Raw genomic sequence first — 17,664 nt, 5'->3', positions numbered from 1 at the left:
GTATATTAAAACTACTACATTAGCTGGAAGGCATGGTAATGTGACGGGTGATAATAAGTTATGTGACTATAGTCTTAAGGCTTCTTATAGAACTTTAATGTTTTCAGTTCAGTTCAGTTCAGTCACTCAGTCGTGTCCGACTCTTTGCAACCCCATGAATCGCAGTACACCAGGCCTCCCTGTCCATCACTAACTCCCGGAGTTCACTCAGACTCACATCCATCGAGTCAGTTTAATATTTTAGAAGAAAACAAAAAACCCTTCTTTTTTGAAAACATAGACTGCTTCAGTGTTTATATGTGGTACATAACCTTAGAACCTGTGAGATTTAAAAAAAATAAGAAAATGGAAATCTTATATTTATTTTAACTGAGAGATAACATATATAATGTATAAAATGAATACCAAAGTTTAGAATCTATGATTTCTTTTACATATGCGTACACCCAGATGACCATAATATAAATAAAAATACCTTAAATTTATTGCTCCCTACAAGGTTCACTTAAGTCCCTATGCAATCTGTACATCTTCCCAAAGGCACAATCGTTATTCTAACTTGTGCTGTAATAACCTAGTTTTGCCAGTTCTTGAACTTCATGTAAATAGAATCACACCATATAATATTTTCTTTCTTTTGGTCAATACAACAATCTATGATATTAATATTGTAGTTCCATTTTATTTCTTTATTATTCTTTTAATATTTGTATTAGTATTCTACTGTATCAATATACCACAATTTATTTTTATATCTAAATGAAATACTTATACTACTAAGTAAGCAAACTAGTTTAATTAACATTCAAACATATACTCCAGTACTTTATTATAGGTGGTTAGTCATTTGTTTATTATTCAGTCATATTGATTGGACTAAGGGGGAAAGCAAAAAGACAAGAAATAGTGATGATTCAGAAGAGAGGGTTAATCAGTTTAGTTGAGTCCAAGGTAAGAGAAACCCCAGTAAGACGGTAGGCACTGAGAGAGGGCGTCAGAGGGCAGACAGACTGAAACCATAATCACAGACAACTAGCCAATCTGATCACACTTGTCTAACTCAATGAAACTAAGCCATGCCATGTAGGGCCACCCAAGATGGACGGGTCATGGTGGAGAGTTCTGACAAAATGTGGTCCACTGGAGAAGGGAATGGTAAACCACTTCAGTATTCTTGCCTTGAGAACCGCATGAACAGAATGAAAAGGGAAAAAGATAGGACACTGAAAGATGAACTCCCCAGGTCAGTAGGTGCCCAATATGCTACTGGAGATCAGTGGAGAAATAACTCCAGGAAGAATGAAGAGACGGTGCCAAAGCAAAAACAACACCCAGTTGTGGATGTGACTGGTGATGGAAGTAAAGTCCAATGCTGTAAAGAGCAATATTGCATAGGAACCTGGAATGTTAGGTCCGTGAATCAAGACAAATGGGAAGTGGTCAACAGGAGATGGCAAGAGTGAACGTTGATATTTTAGGAATCAGCGAACTAAATGGGTGAATTTAACTCAGATGACCATTATTTCTACTACTGTGGGCAAGAATCTCTTAGAAGAAATGGACTAGCCATCATAGTTAACAAAATAGTCTGAAATGCAGTACTTGGATGCAATCTCAAAAACGACAGAATGATCTCTGTTCGTTTCCAAGGCAAACCATTCAGTATCACAGTAATCCAAGTCTATGCCCCAACTAGTAATGTTGAAGAAGCTGAAGTTGAATGGTTCTATGAAGACCTGCAAGACCTTTTGGAACTAACACCCAAAAAAGATGTCCTTTTCATTATGGGAGAATGGAATGCAAAAGTAGGAAGTCAAGAAATACCTGGAGTAACAGGCAAATTTGGCTTTCGAGTACAGAATGAAGCAGGGCAAAGGTTAATAGAGTTTTGCCAAGAGAATGCACTGGTCATAGAAAACACACTCTTCCAACAACACAAGAGATTCTACACATGGACATCACCAGATGGTCAACATCGAAATCAGATTGATTATATTCTTTGCAGTCAAAGATGGAGAAGCTCTATACAGTCAGCAAAAATAAGACTGGGAGCTGACTGTGGCTCAGATCGTGAACTCCTTATTGCCAAATTCAGACTTAAATTGAAGAAAGTAGGGAAAACTACTACACCATTCAGGTATGACCTAAATCAAATCCCTTATGATTATACAGTGGAAGTGAGAAATAGATTTAAGGGACTAGATCTGATAGACAGAGTGCTTGATGAACTATGGACTGAGGTTCGTGACATTGTACAGGAGTCAGGGATCAAGACCATCCCCAAGAAAAAGAAATGCAAAAAAGTAAAATGGCTGTCTGAGGAGGCCTTACAAATAGCTGTGAAAAGAAGAGAAGCAAAAAGCAAAGGAGAAAAGGAAAGATATACCCATTTGAATGCAGAGTTGCAAAGAATAGCAAGGAGAGATAAGAAAGCCTTCCTCAGAGATCAGTACAAAGAAATAGAGGAAAACAACAGAATGGGAAAGACTAGAGATCTCTTCAAGAAAATTAGAGATACCAAGGGAACATTTCATGCAAAAATTGGCTTAATAAAGGACAGAAACGGTATGGACCTAACAGAAACAGAAGATATTAAGAAGAGGTGGCAAGAATACACAGAAGAACTGTACAAAAAACATCTTCACAACCCAGATAATCACGATGGTGTGATCACTCACCTAGAGCCAGACATCCTGGAGTGTGAAGTCAAGTGGGCCTTAGAAAGCATCACTACGAACACAGCTAGTGGAGGTGATGGAATTCCAGTTGAGCTCTTGCAAATCCTGAAAGATGATGCTGTGAAAGTGCTGCACTCACTATGCCAGCAAATTTGGAAAACTCAGCAGTGGCCACAGGACTGAAAAAGGTCAGTTTTCATTCCAATCCCAAAGAAAGGCAATGCCAAAGAATGCTCAAACTACCACACAATTGCACTCATCTCACACACTAGTAAAGTAATGCTCAAAATTCTCCAAGCCAGGCTTCAGCAATATGTGAACTGTGAACTTCCTGATGTTCAAGCTGGTTTTAGAAAAGGCAGAGGAACCAGAAATCAAATTGCCAACATCCGCTGGATCATGGAAAAAGCAAGAGAGTTCCAGAAGAGCATCTATTTCTGCTTTATTGACTATGCCAAAGCCTTTGACTGTGTGGATCACAATAAACTGTGGAAAATTCTTCAAGAGATGGGAATAGCAGACCACCTGACCTGCCTCTTGAGAAATTGTATACAGGTCAGGAAGCAACAGTTAGAACTAGACATGGAGCAACAGACCGGTTCCAATTCAGAAAAGGAGTATGTCAAGGCTGTATATTGTCACCTTGCTTATTTAACTTGTATGCAGAGTACATCATGAGAAACGCTGGACTGGAGAAAGCACAAGCTGGAATCAAGATTGCTGGCAGAAATATCAATAACCTCAGATATGCAAATAACACCACCCTTATGGCAGAAAGTGAAGAGGAACTAAAAAGCCTCTTGATAAAAGTGAAAGAGGAGAGTGAAAAAGTTTACTTAAAGCTCAACATTCAGAAAACTAAGATCATAGCATCCAGTCTCATCACTTCATGGCAAATAGATGGATAAACAGTGGAAACAGTGGCTGACTTTATTTTTTGGGCTCCAGAATCACTGCAGATGGTGACTGCAGCCATGAAATTAAAAGACGCTTACTCCTTGGAAGGAAAGTTATGACCAACCTAGACGGTATATTAAAAAGCAGAGACATTACTTTGCCAACAAAGGTCCGTCTAGTCAAGGCTATGGTTTTTCCAGTGGTCATGTATGGATGTGAGAGTTGGACTATAAAGAAAGCTAAGTGCTGAAGAATTGATGCTTTTGAATTGTGGTGTTGGAGAAGACTCTTGAGAGTCTCTTGGACTGCAAGGAGATTCAACCAGTCCATCCTAAAGGAGATCAGTCCTGGGTGTTCATCAGAAGGACTGATGTTGAAGCTGAAACTCCAATACTTTGGCCACCTGATGTGAAGAGCTGACTCATTCGAAAAGATCCTGATGCTGGGAAAGATTGAAGGCAGCAGGAGAAGGGGACAACAGAGGATGAGATGGTTTGATGGCATCACCTACTCAATGGACATGAGTTTGCATAAACTCCAAGAGTTGGTGATGGACAGGGAGGCCTGGTATGCTGCAGTCCATGAGGTTGCAAAGTCAGACACGACTGAGTGACTGAACTGAACTGAAGGACTCAGAGCCTGGTGGAAGGATTGTTTCATATCAGATGAGAGGGGAGCAGGAAAGGTGAATGTGTGGCTTTAATAGTGGAAATTTTGAAGGCAAATTATTTTTTTCTCGATGTCCTCGTGGAGTGATTTATTAGGATTCCATCTCAAGGCAGTGGGTGGGTGGCAGGGACTCCAAGCCCCTAATGAACCGTTTGCATGTGGAGCACGCCAACAGTGCACCTGGTCAAGGGCAGACATGGTGCTATAGAGGCGACCTGGACACAGAACGTGGGGCAAGGAATGAGGCTCCGGTGATGGATCCGTAAACAGGGGCCTAGTCTCCCCAACCCTCGTAGGCAGAGGAGGAAAAATAAGGCTCATACTTTTCGTAAAACACCCATTTGCTGGGTACTTTCTTTCTCCTTATCTTGAAAAATAATAAAAACACGGGGGAAAAAAATCTCAAAAGAAAAGAAAGGAATAAAACGGTAAGAAGGCGAGAGATGGGAGGCCAGGGGGAGCCTGACCACGGTAGGGCTAGGGCGTCTGCCCACTGCGCCTCAGCCTCCTCCCTTCTTGGCCCCGGGGCCTGGCTCCCAAAGCCCCACAAGTGGGTCCCTGAGAGAAGGTGCGGGGCCTCGGCGGGGTCTCCGGGGGCCAGAGGCAAGAGGCCCACTGGCCTGCTGCTGGGTTCAGTTCGGGTTTGGGCCCAGCGAGTGGGGGCGCTGGCTGTGCGGTCTATCTAGGTTCAGCCCTCACAGGTCTGGGCCCCAGCAGAGGCCGGCAGTCCCAGGTGCAGCTCGTGGGTTTGATGCGCTCCCGCTGCTCTCGGAAATGCGGGAAGGACGGCCGTGCGAGGGCGTCCGGGTGCCCGCAGTGCATCATGGCCTCGTATGGACGGGCGGGCGGCCGTGGGGGGCGTCTGTCAGTCTGGTAGCCCTTTCCAGCCGCGGGGCCACGTCCTTCAGGGATGGATTCTTGGGTAAGACACTCGGCCGGAAGAGTAGATTTTTCCCAGAGAAGGATCTCGAAACGCCACACGTCCGACTCGGTGGAGAACTTCCTCTCTGTCAGGGCCTCGGGGGCCTCCCTCTGGATCGGCAGCTTGCAGGTGTCCTGGGTGCTGGAGGCCGCCTCGGTGAGGCCGGAGCCGCTGACCTGGGCCACGTGGTCCCTCGGACACCAGCACCTCCAGGTGTCCCACGGCCTCGCTGACGTCTAGGAAGAACTCGAGGAGATAGTCTCCTCCCAGTACCGACCGAGCCCTCACAGGTAGTCCCCCAGGACCCCTCAGCCGTGTTCTCGGCGACGATGTAGACCCGCCTTCCTCCTCTCCGGTCAGGCCCAGGAGCTGCACCAGGTGTACGCTGAAGTTGCGTCAGGACCCAGGCTTCAGCCCGGAAGGCCCGGACAGGAGCGTCATTCTTAACGGCGACCTTGTTCATTCCCTCGGTAGTTGCCCAGCATCACGCCTCCAAACTCTCGGTTCCCAGTGGTCTGCACCAGCTTCAGACCCTTCCTGTTTAGCACCTCCGTGACGTCTGGCCTGTCCCTCTGATCTGAGGTGCAGTGCTCCTCCAGCTGCCTGAGGTCCTCGTGGGTGCTGAGTTTGCTGGCTTGGTCCAGGATGTGGTGGCGTGCCTGGGGCTAGCCGGTGGTCTCCTGCACTAGGACAGGCCTGTCTGGTGGGCACAGTGGCTCTTCTGCCTGCTCCGCACGGTCTGGCCGTGGAACCAGGCCGTGAAGCTGAGTTCCATGCCTCTGCCTTCACGCCCTCCAGCTTCGGGACGTGGTTGTCTGGGGCGATGCCCTTGTGGCTCGCCTTATTCTTGGCTTTGTACCAATTGGGGTCCTTGGTGACAGCCACTTGCTGAGCACGTCTTCTTTGCCTAAGGGAGGGTCTTTCTTGGTAGCGCGGTGAAAGTTGTACTTGGCAATATAGTCTGTATGGGAGGGCCAGGCAACCTGAGTTGCTGACATCTTCTCATTACATCTGGCGTTCCCCCAGTCACAGGAAGGTGGACCTGTCACTTGGTACCATAAGAGCGCTGCCGTCCCGGCCCCCTCATTGCGGGCAGCATCAGTGGCCTGTGGAACAGTCCATAGTGTGGGGAGGGGCGCAGGGGTCCTGGGGGCTGTGGTACAAAGAAGTCTGTGTGCGAAAGAAAGGGGAGGAGAGACAGCCAGACAGAGGCAGGGGGATGGCTCTGTGCCCGGGTGGAGGAGGGAAGAGAGGTGCGGGGGTGGGGACGGGGGTTGGGAGGGAGTTCGGGTTAGTAAACAATGTAGCTGGGCCGCAAACCACAGTGGTTCGACTTGGGGACATCGCTCTGGCAGCCCAGGGCTGCCCCCGGCATCTGGATGAGGGCCAAGGGGCCCAGCCGCCATAGGCTGGCTGGGATGGGGTAGACAGGAAGCCCGAGTGTGGCCCTGACACCGCGGCAACCTGAATTGCCGACGTCTTGGAAGATTTGACAAATCCTTTGGACGATTTATTTTTTTCTTTGTGAAGCGGTAGACCGTGGTTCTTTGTACACTGGAGAAAGGGGAAGATTTAAATTAGCCATCAAGGAAAATGGAAAAGAGAGCTGCCTAGGAAAACGAAGAAGCATATCTGGGTGTTATGGAGAACCCGATAGACTTAAGACCATGAACTCTAAGTTTAGTGCTGACATCTGCCTCTGTGAGATTTTCTCTACCAATCTAAGCACTTTAGATGTAGGTGTAGTTCAAGTTGCTAGACTGGAAATACAGAAAGACTTTAAATATATTGACAGGAGAATGCTAGAAATGCTGACCATAGAACAGAAGCTACCTAATGAAAGAAGTGAAAACAACAGGGGACTGAAAATCTCTGAAAATAAAGAGCAAATTTAGTAGGAGTCAACGAGTGAGAGAGCTGTATAGATGGGAGACATTATTAAAAGTTAATGACAATTACAAACATGGAAGCCAAGGAGACTGAGAGAATAGCTTTAATAATAATGAATAAGATAGTTATTTGGCAGAAAAGACACAGTTGATAAATTCAGTTTTTTACATATTTGATTAAAGAGGAATGTTTTAGATTAAAAGAGACCCAGAAGTGAAGTGAAGTCGCTCAGTTGTGTCCGACTCTTTGCGACCCCATAGACGGTAGCCTACCAGGCTCCGCGGTCCATGGGATTTTCCAGGCAAGAATACTGGAGTGGGCTGCCATTTCCTTCTCCAGGGGAATCTTCCCAACCCAGGGATCAAACCCAGGTCTCCTGCATTGCAGACAGACGCTTTACTATCTGAGCCACTAGGGAAGCTATCAGATCAGATCAGATCAGATCAGTCGCTCAGTCTTGTCTGACTCTTTGCGACCCCATGAATCGCAGCACGCCAGGCCTCCCTGTCCATCACCAACTCCCGGAGTTCACTCAGACTCATGTCCGTCGAGTCAGTGATGCCATCCAGCCATCTCATCCTCTGTCGTCCCCTTCTCCTCCTGCCCCAATCCCTCCCAACATCAGAGTCTTTTCCAACGAGTCAACTCTTTGCATGAGGTGCCCAAAGTACTGGAGTTTCAGCTTTAGCATCATTCCTTCCAAAGAAATCCCAGGGCTGATCTCCTTCAGAATGGACTGGTTGGATCTCCTTGCAGTCCAAGGGACTCTCAAGAGTCTTCTCCAACACCACAGTTCAAAAGCATCAATTCTTCGGCGCTCAACCTTCTTCACAGTCCAACTCTCACATCCATACATGACCACAGGAAAAACCATAGCCTTGACTAGACGAACCTTTGTTGGCAAAGTAATGTCTCTGCTTTTGAATATGCTATCTAGGTTGGTCATAACTTTCCTTCCAAGGAGTAAGCGTCTTTTAATTTCATGGTTGCAGTCACCATCTGCAGTGATTTTGGAGCCCAGAAAAATAAAGTCTGACACTGTTTCCACTGTTTCCCCATCTATTTCCCATGAAGTGGTGGGACCGGATGCCATGATCTTTGTTTTCTGAATGTTGAGCTTTAAGCCAACTTTTTCACTCTCCACTTTCACTTTCATCAAGAGGCTTTTGAGTTCCTCTTCGCTTTCTGCCATAAGGGTGGTGTCATCTGCATATCTGAGGTTATTGATATTTCTCCCGGCAATCTTGATTCGTTTGTGTTTCTTCCAGTCCAGCGTTTCTCATGATGTACTCTGCATAGAAGTTAAATAAACAGGGTGACAATATACAGCCTTGACGAACTCCTTTTCCTATTTGGAACCAGTCTGTTGTTCCATGTCCAGTTCTAACTGTTGCTTCCTGACCTGCATACAAAGTTTATACAAAGGCTGGGCAAGTTCCCCATAACCCTGAATCCAAATGCAACAGTAACCTGTGATTCCCTAAAATCTTCTCAATTGTCTTAAAGTCATAGGTAGGGGATGATTTAGTATAGGTTTAATTCTCTCAGGGCCTATGGCCCTAGTTCCTTCTGATATGATTAGGCCCAGATATAGGTGTAGTTCAGGTTGCTAGACTGGAAATACAGAAAGACTTTAAATATATTGACAGGAGGATGCTAGAAATGCTGGACCATAGAACAGAAGCTACCTAATGAAAGAAGTGAAAACAACAGGGGACTGAAAATCTCTGAAAATAAAGAGCAAATTTAGTAGGAGTCAACGAGTAAGAGAGCTGTATAGATAGGAGACATTATTAAAAGTTAATGACAATTATAAACGGGGAAGCCAAGGTCTCTCTATAAAGAGACCCAGAGGAGACTGCAAATCCAATGCACGGTCCTTGATTCAATTTTGGTCTGAATAAATCAGTTGAAAAGACATTCCTGACACAACTGAGAATATTTGAGTATTGGCTAAGTATTAGATGATATTAAGGAATCATTGGTAATTGTGTTAGATGTGATAATGTTATTGTGGTTATACAGGAAAATCCTTATTTTAAAAGATTAATATTGACTTATTTGGATGTGAAATGCCCTGATATTTGTAATGATCTTTAAAATACTTTTTAAAAAGACAAAGCAAATATAGCAAAATGTTACCATTGGTTAACTCTACAAGATGAGTATATGAATATTCATAGTATTCTCTACTTTTTATATTTCTCTTTTTATTAATAAAAAGTCTTACAACTATAAAATCTGTAGTATTTCATGTAATTTTTAATAACAAAAACTGACATTAGTATAGGATTTTGTAGTTTTTTCAATATATCACGTAGTTCCCGTCTCCCCTCCTCATATGAGAGAAGACAGAGCTAGACTTAGAATTTAGATTTAAGATTTTTCTGGCTTCCATCCTAAGACTTCCATCCTAAGACTTCCTCCTAGGGTTATATCCTAGGAGGTACTTTAATAAGTAGAATAAACTTCTATCTGAGAAGTTTTAGATTTTTTAAAATAAACTTTTGAAAAATCATTGCCTTCAGCTTTGCCTTATGAGTGGAGAAATCATTCAGATGTCCCCTCAAATGAGCCTCATCTTTGAAACAATGGACCTTTCCCAGGCCTCAGTAAGTTCATAATTTATTATAATACTAGTTTATTCGTTTGTTCACTGAGTCATAAGTCTTTTGTTCTGTATTGTTTGTTTCTTTATTAAATCGTAAAAAATTATTGGAGTGTAGTTGATTTACAGTGTTGTGTTAGTTTCAGGAATAAATCGTTTTTATTATGTGTCAGAAAGTGAGTTAGGCACAAAAAATACAAAGATGAGTAAGACAGTGTATGCTCATTTAGAGAGGATGAGAAGCATGCTAATATATTATATATATATATATCTCCTGATATAGAGGTACATGTTAGTGCTCTAAGAATAAGGAGGGGGCAAGTGCCCAAGCGAGGAATGGGTAGAGGAAGAGGACATGGGACAATGTTTGAGCGTTTGATCCGGTTTTGAGGGGTAAGACTTCTCTGTGGAGATTGGTTGGGGCTTGGCACTCCAAATCATGACAAGATGTCTTGAAAAGACTTGGAGCCATGACATATCTGGGGATCTGTAACTGCAGAGAGTTTCATCTAGTGTATGTGATGCTATAGAGGAAGACAGGAGCCAGATCATGAAGGACCTTATAAGTGATGCAAAGAATTCTTTAATAACTTCCAGATTGGAAAGTGAAAACTTGTCTGTTTTCCTCTAGCCTGCCACTGTAAGCCGCTGTGGCATGATTTATTTGGAGCCCTCACAGTTGGGATGGAAACCACTTGTGTCTTCATGGTTGAATTCACTGAAAGGACCTCTACAGGAACCAGATCACCAAGCTCTTCTGAGAGGACTTTTTGACTGGTTAATAAAGCCCACTTTAAAGCTCCGTAAGAAAAAATGCAAGGTAACATTATAATTCTCTTATCTACTCTAATTTCTTTACTTTCCATTCAACTCGACTAAGTTTAAAGTCAGGATGGTAGGATAAATAAATCTTTTCTACTTAGACATATAATATCCACTTTTTTAAAAAATCAAAAGATTTATTATGAACATCCATGATTCATATGCAGTTGTAAGAAATAATACAGAGAGATCCCACATACACTTCACCTGGTTTTCCCCCATGGCAACATTTTGCAAGACTGTATTATAATATCACAACAAGGATATTGACATTGATAACACCTGCTGATCTTATTTACATTTCCCTAGTTATCCTTGTACTCATGTGTCTCTGTGTGTGTATGTGTCTGTATTCATGCGCATGCGTTTATCCAGCATTTATGTGTTTTTAATTTTAATATGTATGCTTAAAGTGTACAAGATGATTTGATATTCATACATGTAGTGAAATGAATGGGCTTCCCTGGTAGCTCAGCTGGTAAAGAATCCGCCTGTAATGCAGGAGACCCTGGTTTGATTCCTGGATTAGGAAGATCCCCTGGAGAAAGGAATGGCTACCCACTCCAGTATTCTTGCCTGGAGAGTGAAATGATTATCACAGTCAGGATAATTACCATACCTTCTCAAATAGTTAACACATTTGTATGTATGTGTGTGTGATGAGAGCAGCTAAATCTGCTCTCATAGCAAATCTTCAGTATTGATACATATTGTACAGTATTACTAACTGTAGTTATCATGCTGTATATTAGATCTCTTAGACTTATTCACCCTGCATAACTGTAACTTTGTACTGTTTGCCCATCTCCCCATTTCTCCCACCTCCTCCCCACTTGTAACCTCTGTTTTACTCTGCTTCTTTTTATGTATTCAACTTTTAGATCATGCATATAAGGGAGATCATGCAGTTTTTTCCTTTCTGTATCTGGCTTATTTCTCTTAGCATAATGTCCTCAAGTTTTATCTATGTTGTTGCAAATGGCAGGATTTTCTTTTTTAAGAATGAATATTATTCTATTATATATCTACCACAATATCTTTATCCATTCATCCACCAGTGGACAGTTAGGTGTTTCCATATCTTGGCTGTTGTGAATAACGCTTCAGTGAATATGGGAGCACAGATATCTCCTTGAGGTACTTATTTTATTTCCTTTGAGTGTATACCTAGAAGAGGGGTTGCTGGATCATACGGTAGTTCTATTTTTAGTTTTTTGAGGCCCCTCCATACCTTTGCATTAATAATGACTGGACTAATTTACCTTTCCACAGCCAGTGTGCAAGGGTTGTTTTTCTCCACATTCTCACCAACTCTAGTTATCTTTTATCTTTTTTATAATATCCATCCTAACAGGTGTGAGGTGATATATCATTGTGGTTTTGATTTGCATTTCCATATTGATTAGTGAGGTTAACTGACTTTTCATATACCTCTGGACCATTAGTATGTTGTCTTTAATTTCAGTATCACTTCTTTGCAGAGATAATTTGTTTTATTTTCATATCTCCTAGCTCAATATACAGGTAGACTGTATTTTTGATAAATGTTTGTTGAATAAATAGATGAATAAATAACTGTTATAAACTTCATTTCTACTATCTCTAGATCACTGTTTATTCTCTTACTAATTTTCATTTCTCAGAGAATTCAGAAGAAGAATATGTTTCACACAATTGCGTAACGTATTATGCTAGACTAAAATATTTCAGAGGCTTTTTTTATCATGGCTGCAATTTAAATTCTTTAACTTTTATAGAGACTGTGAAAAGTATGTTTTTTAAAGTGAAACACTTATTTTCTTTTATTATGTATATAAGATGAAAGTAAAGTATCTTATCCTTTTCACTTTGAAGGAACTGATTCCAACAAGCGATAGCAATGTGGTTGTCTCTCTCACACGCCTCTTTGAAGTACTGCTCTGCAACGCGGTGGAGAACGATCCTACCAGCAAGCATATTCGTGTTTGGATTATGGTTGGTTTATATTTATTGTGTTTTTTAAGTTATAGAATAAAAGGTGCCTCTGGCAAATGTTGCTTGTCTTGAGAAAGACATTACAAGACCCAGAGCTATTTTTTGATAAGCACCAAAAGAATACCAGAAGACATTAAAGTTGCCCTGATCTGGTATTCTAATTTATAAGACAATTTAGAGAAAGTAAAATATGTCAGAATAAATCAAAATGCCCTATTATTTATGAAATATCATAATTTGATAGACAATAGAGTGACTTAATATTAAACCAATATGGACTTTAGGTGAATTGATCTTGTCTCAATGTTAAGCTAGAGTGTAAGCTATAACAAAGTGACGACAAAAGACTAGGAGCAGGCATCCAACCAGCTGGGTGGCGCATTGCAGGCCGAATCCAGAGAGCATGTAGGTAGGAAGGAGTCAGTGGTCCAGGTTAGTTAATGTCTAGAGAGCAGAGAACGGCAGAGAATCAGGCTCTCAGGGAGCCAAACGAAAGAGGTGTTCTATTCTCTCCCCTGGCCTATGCTACTTTCCTGTCCACCACCTATTGTCAGATTCCTTAACCTCCTCTATGCAATCCATCTACTCTTCTACCCTGTGATAATAGCAGTTACCTCTCATTGTTTTCCCTTTACTTTGTTGCCACAGAAAATTTTCTTTTAAAACATGTTTGATAGACTTTTCTATCTAGATAAGGCATGTACCTAGAGCAAAAATCAAGACAAAAGTAGGTTTTCCATCCACACCAGTCCCCCAGCCACCCTCCAGCAGCCACCGTTACCAGTGCCTCATGTAGCCTGCTAGAGACATTTGGTACATGTCCTCTTTTACATTGGCTCAGATGGTAAATAGTCTGCCTGCAATGCAAGAGACCCAGGTTTGATCCCTGGGTTAGGACGACCCCCTAGAGAAGGGAATGGCTATCCATTCCAGTATTCTTGCCTGGAGAATTCCATGAACAGAGGAGCCTGGTGGGCTACAGTCCATGGGGTCACAAAGAGTCAGACACGACTGCAACTAACACACACACACTATTTTATACATGTTAACATACTATGCATACTGATTTGCATTTTTTCTCACTATGTATTTTGGAGATCTTTCCATATTAATATTGTGGTACCTTTTTTCCCTAAACAGCTATACATATTCCAGTGTATATAGCTTATTCCAGTTAAGTTGATCTCTATTTGAGTTGCTTCAAATATTTTGCTACCACAAACAGTGCTGCAGTAAATATTCTTGTACATTTATCATTTTAACCAGCAAGAATATATTTAAAGATAAACCCACTAAAAGAGAAACCCCTAGGTTATATGGCATGAACATTTTAAATTTAGACACATTGCCAGAGTAATGATTTTTTATGTAGCTGAGATGTGCTCCATTCCACATTATTTGTAAATCTGATCTTTTCCAAGTAGGTTAACTAGAACTCAATATATTAAATTTTAATCTGTTAAAAGTCTCTTTTAAATAATTAGTTTAAATTAAACTTTTTCCTTTTTAAACCAACAGGCTTGCTTTATATTTTCTTTAATTTGGTCCATTGGAGGAAGCTGTGATACAGATGGTCGCATTGTTTTTGATGTTTACATACGAATAGTCTTAATGGGAAAAGATGAAAACAACCCAATACCTGATTCTGTGGGTAAATGGGAATGCAACTTTGATGAAAAAGGCCTAGTCTATGACTACATGTATGAGGTATGATGTAAGATGCTTGTTATGATAAACCATAGAACACAAAGTCTTAGATCAGTGGTCAAAACTGGGTTCCCATCCTAGAGTTCTCTGACTCCTGTGGTTAGCTTTTAGTCCCTTCTCTTTCGTTTCTCCTCCTATAACTTCTTCCCCAGTGGCTTCCCCAGTGGCTCAGAGAGTAAAGAATCTGCCTGCAATGCAGGAGACCTGGGTTCAATTCCTGGGTTGGGAAAATCCCCTGGAGAAGGAAATGGCAACCCACTCCAGTATTCTTACCTAGAAAATCCCATGGACAGAGGAGCCTGTAGGGCTCCTGTAGCGGGCTACAGTTACATGGGGTTGTAAAGAGTTGGACACGACTGAGCAACTAACACACCAACTGATAACTCGTGGACAGTATAGATCCACTTGTTTGAAGAATATTTTATAATTTCAGATTTATGTTAAATCTGTTTTCTCTAATTTAAAAAAGAATTCACAAAAATATCCTTTTAAACAGCAAGCATTTACATAATCATTGATTCATGCAGATTTTACTTCACAAAGCCATAAGGTCTGGATAGAGCCTTATTACAATTTTACCTGAATCTCAAAGTCTGTAGATGAAAAAGCAAACCTAGAAAGGCTACTGGCTAGCACAGCCAGGACTTGAACCCAATTCTCCTGATTGCCAGTGTAGAAAGGTCTCTCTAAAACCCTGCTAACACAGAATTTTAAGAATAAGACCAAAAGGATAGTTTCATTCACATTAGTCACACTGAGAAGTCAATAAAATATCGCCTGAAACTGAAAAATCAAGAGATGATAACCCAAGCATATTCTTTAACAGTTGAAGGTAAAAAAGAAAAATAGAGTTGAAGGTAAATATCAAAATATCTAGCTGAAAGAGGCAAAGGTAAGTTGCTGTTGGAGAGGAGAAAATGAGTGGGAAACTGATCTTTTTCCTTACCTTATAAACTTGGGCTCTAAAATATGTACACATATAGCTTTGATAAAAATAAAAGATAAAACCTCAGAAATTAAGAACATGAATTACTAAAGAATCATTTACCCAAATTTGCAAAATTACCATAATCCAGACACAAACCATATACATATACAATTTGTTAGAAAATATTAAAAAATTCTTAGATGCTCGCCATAGCCCTGGAGTGGGCCCAAGAGATCTCCTTCTTTGCCAGGTGTTAACTCTTTTGTTGCTTGATGAAGGTGAAAAGTCAGTAAGAGACATTTAGGATCTCCAGGGAAGTGCAGGACAACCTGGAGAGGAGGGGAGGGTGGATTCCCTAATCAGGATCACTCAGGGTGTTAAGACAGCAGATCTTCATTCAACCCATGGTTCAGAAGAAGTTCAATAATGTGTCAATCGGTTCCGCCTTTCTAATATGTCCTGGTTGAATATCAGCCTGGATCAATATGCCAAACAGAATAATTTTAGAGAAACAAATATAATGAGTTTATTTTATATTTTGTTTCTCTTGAGATTATTGCCCATTTCCTTTAAAATATGAAAACAGTATGGGGAGGGAGGAGGGAGGAGGGTTCAGGATGGGGAACACATGTATACCTGTGGCGGATCCATTTCGATATTTGGCAAAACTAATACAATATTGTAAAGTTTAAAAATAAAATAAAATTAAAAAAAAAGAATCACTAACTTTTAACTTTAATTAAATAAAATGTTATTCTCCACAAAACAAAACAAAAAAAAATAAATAAAATATGAAAACATCAAGCCAAAGTCCTATTAATTGTAACTTCAGCCACATCAGAGTGGCTCTCAAATAAATTCTTGATATATGCACAAGGACATCTTCAAGGCATTTTGCAAAAATTAGAGTGTTAAGAGGACATAGAGGCAAAAATATCTGAAATTTTATATATGTTGAATTTGTGATAACTAGGTTTCATTAAGTTCATCAGGTTACCGTTGAAAAGCAAAACTAAAACTAAATGCGTTATTTCTTACATTGGATGGTGGATTCATGGGTGCTTGTCAGTCAGAATTAAATACATTGTATACATTATTTTGGATGAATCTAGTATTTCACAACAAAAAGGAGGAAAAGACTAAATACAGTTTTAAAAAGCATATATGATTGCTATGTTAAAAACAGCCTGTTAGATAGCAAGTGCATGGTTATAATGTTTTAAAATTTATGTTCTCTTATAGTTGAAAAACCGAGGTCGCTGGATCCACTGGAATGAACTAATTAAAAGTACTAGTTTAGGAAATAGACGTGTCAAGATTCAAGATATCATAGTCCCTACCATGGATACAATTAGATATACATTTCTAATGGATTTGAGTATTACCTATGCAAAGTAAGAAACGGTTATAACATGCATTTTAAATATTGCAGTACCTTTCTTATAGGATCATAGGATTTTTAAAGTGAACCTCAGAAACCATTTTCAGATAACTGAGACACTGAGCCACCCACTAACATTTCCATAGTGACGTCTGATACTCTTAGTAAACCTGAAATCCAGACTTCCTGTCGCCCACTCCAAATCTTTGCCATCCTACTTTGTTGTCTTATAAGCCATCTTTTATTTCTCTTATTTGTAATAGTGGACTAAAAGTCAGTTACAATGTTACTGTTAAAAATCTAGACATTTTACTCACAGGCTCACCATACTCCTTAGGAATCAGACTAACAATGATTCTCTCATTTGGTATTATTCAAATACATCCTGTACCAGTTCTTCATCATTTAAGATGAACATAAAAGAATCAGACTTAACTCAGAAGAGCCCATCAAAAAAGATGAACAGCCTAGCACATACCATAGGCATATCCATACCAATTTTCTTAATAACACTTTCATAGTTATTTTTCTCTTAAAACATTAGCACAATTTATCATTAATTTTATAATGTTTAAGTTAGACAAGTTTACATAATATGCATGATGTCATGGTTTGTTTGTTTTTGATGAAGAACCTATTTCTGAGTGGATTTTGTCACAGTTTTATCTTACGTTATTAAAAAAAAAAAAGAGAGAGAGAGAGCGCTTATGAGGGAGCATAGTTGTTCAGTTGCTAAGTTGTGTCCAACTCTTGGCAACCCATGAACTATACCACCGAAAGTCCTCTGTCTTCCACTGTCTTCCAGAGTTTGCTCAAATTCATGTCTGTTGAATCAATGATGCTATCTAACCATCTCATCTTCAGCTACCTCCTCCTCCTTTTGCCTTTAATCTTTTCCAGCATCAGTGTCTTTTTCAATGAGTCATCTCTTCGCATCAGGTGGCCAAAATATTGGAGGTTCAGCTTCATCAACAGTCCTTCCAATGACTATTCAGGGTTGATTTCCTTCAGGTTGACTGGTCTGTCTTCTTGCAGTCCCTTGGACCATGATTTGAAAGCATCAATTCTTTGGCACTTAGTCTTCTTTATGGACCAACTGTCAACTTTAGGAATGAAATAGGGAGGAACATTATTTTGTCTGTATTTTGTCCCATGGTTGCATTTTTGCATTTAGAGGCTAATATTAAA

General features: G+C 40.7%; 1 protein-coding gene and 1 pseudogene across 10 annotated transcripts in view; one reads left to right on the top strand and one right to left on the bottom strand.

Moving 5' to 3' along the window:
• Positions 1 to 17,664, top strand: part of DNAH12 (dynein axonemal heavy chain 12) — a 192,371-nt gene that overhangs the window by 88,808 nt on the left and 85,899 nt on the right. For 9 of the 10 annotated variants that reach the window (XR_003507718.1, XR_003507719.1, XM_027522275.1 and 6 more), the window contains 5 exons: positions 9,585 to 9,668; positions 10,296 to 10,484; positions 12,341 to 12,460; positions 13,979 to 14,167; positions 16,338 to 16,489. Coding sequence is in view for 8 of the 10 variants with exons in the window: in XM_027522275.1 (XP_027378076.1) it covers positions 9,585 to 9,668; positions 10,296 to 10,484; positions 12,341 to 12,460; positions 13,979 to 14,167; positions 16,338 to 16,489 (734 nt within the window). In the remaining 2 variants the exon portion in view is untranslated. The remainder of the gene's footprint in view (positions 1 to 9,584; positions 9,669 to 10,295; positions 10,485 to 12,340; positions 12,461 to 13,978; positions 14,168 to 16,337; positions 16,490 to 17,664) is intronic. The other variant, XM_027522280.1, reaches the window with a different exon arrangement.
• LOC113880956 lies at positions 4,933 to 6,227 on the bottom strand (annotated as a pseudogene).

The sequence above is a fragment of the Bos indicus x Bos taurus genome, chromosome 22 (assembly GCF_003369695.1).
Source record: "Bos indicus x Bos taurus breed Angus x Brahman F1 hybrid chromosome 22, Bos_hybrid_MaternalHap_v2.0, whole genome shotgun sequence".
Taxonomy (NCBI): domain Eukaryota; kingdom Metazoa; phylum Chordata; class Mammalia; order Artiodactyla; family Bovidae; genus Bos; species Bos indicus x Bos taurus.
The sequence above is the reverse complement of the archived record's forward strand: the minus strand, read 5'-3'. Positions and strand labels throughout refer to the sequence as shown.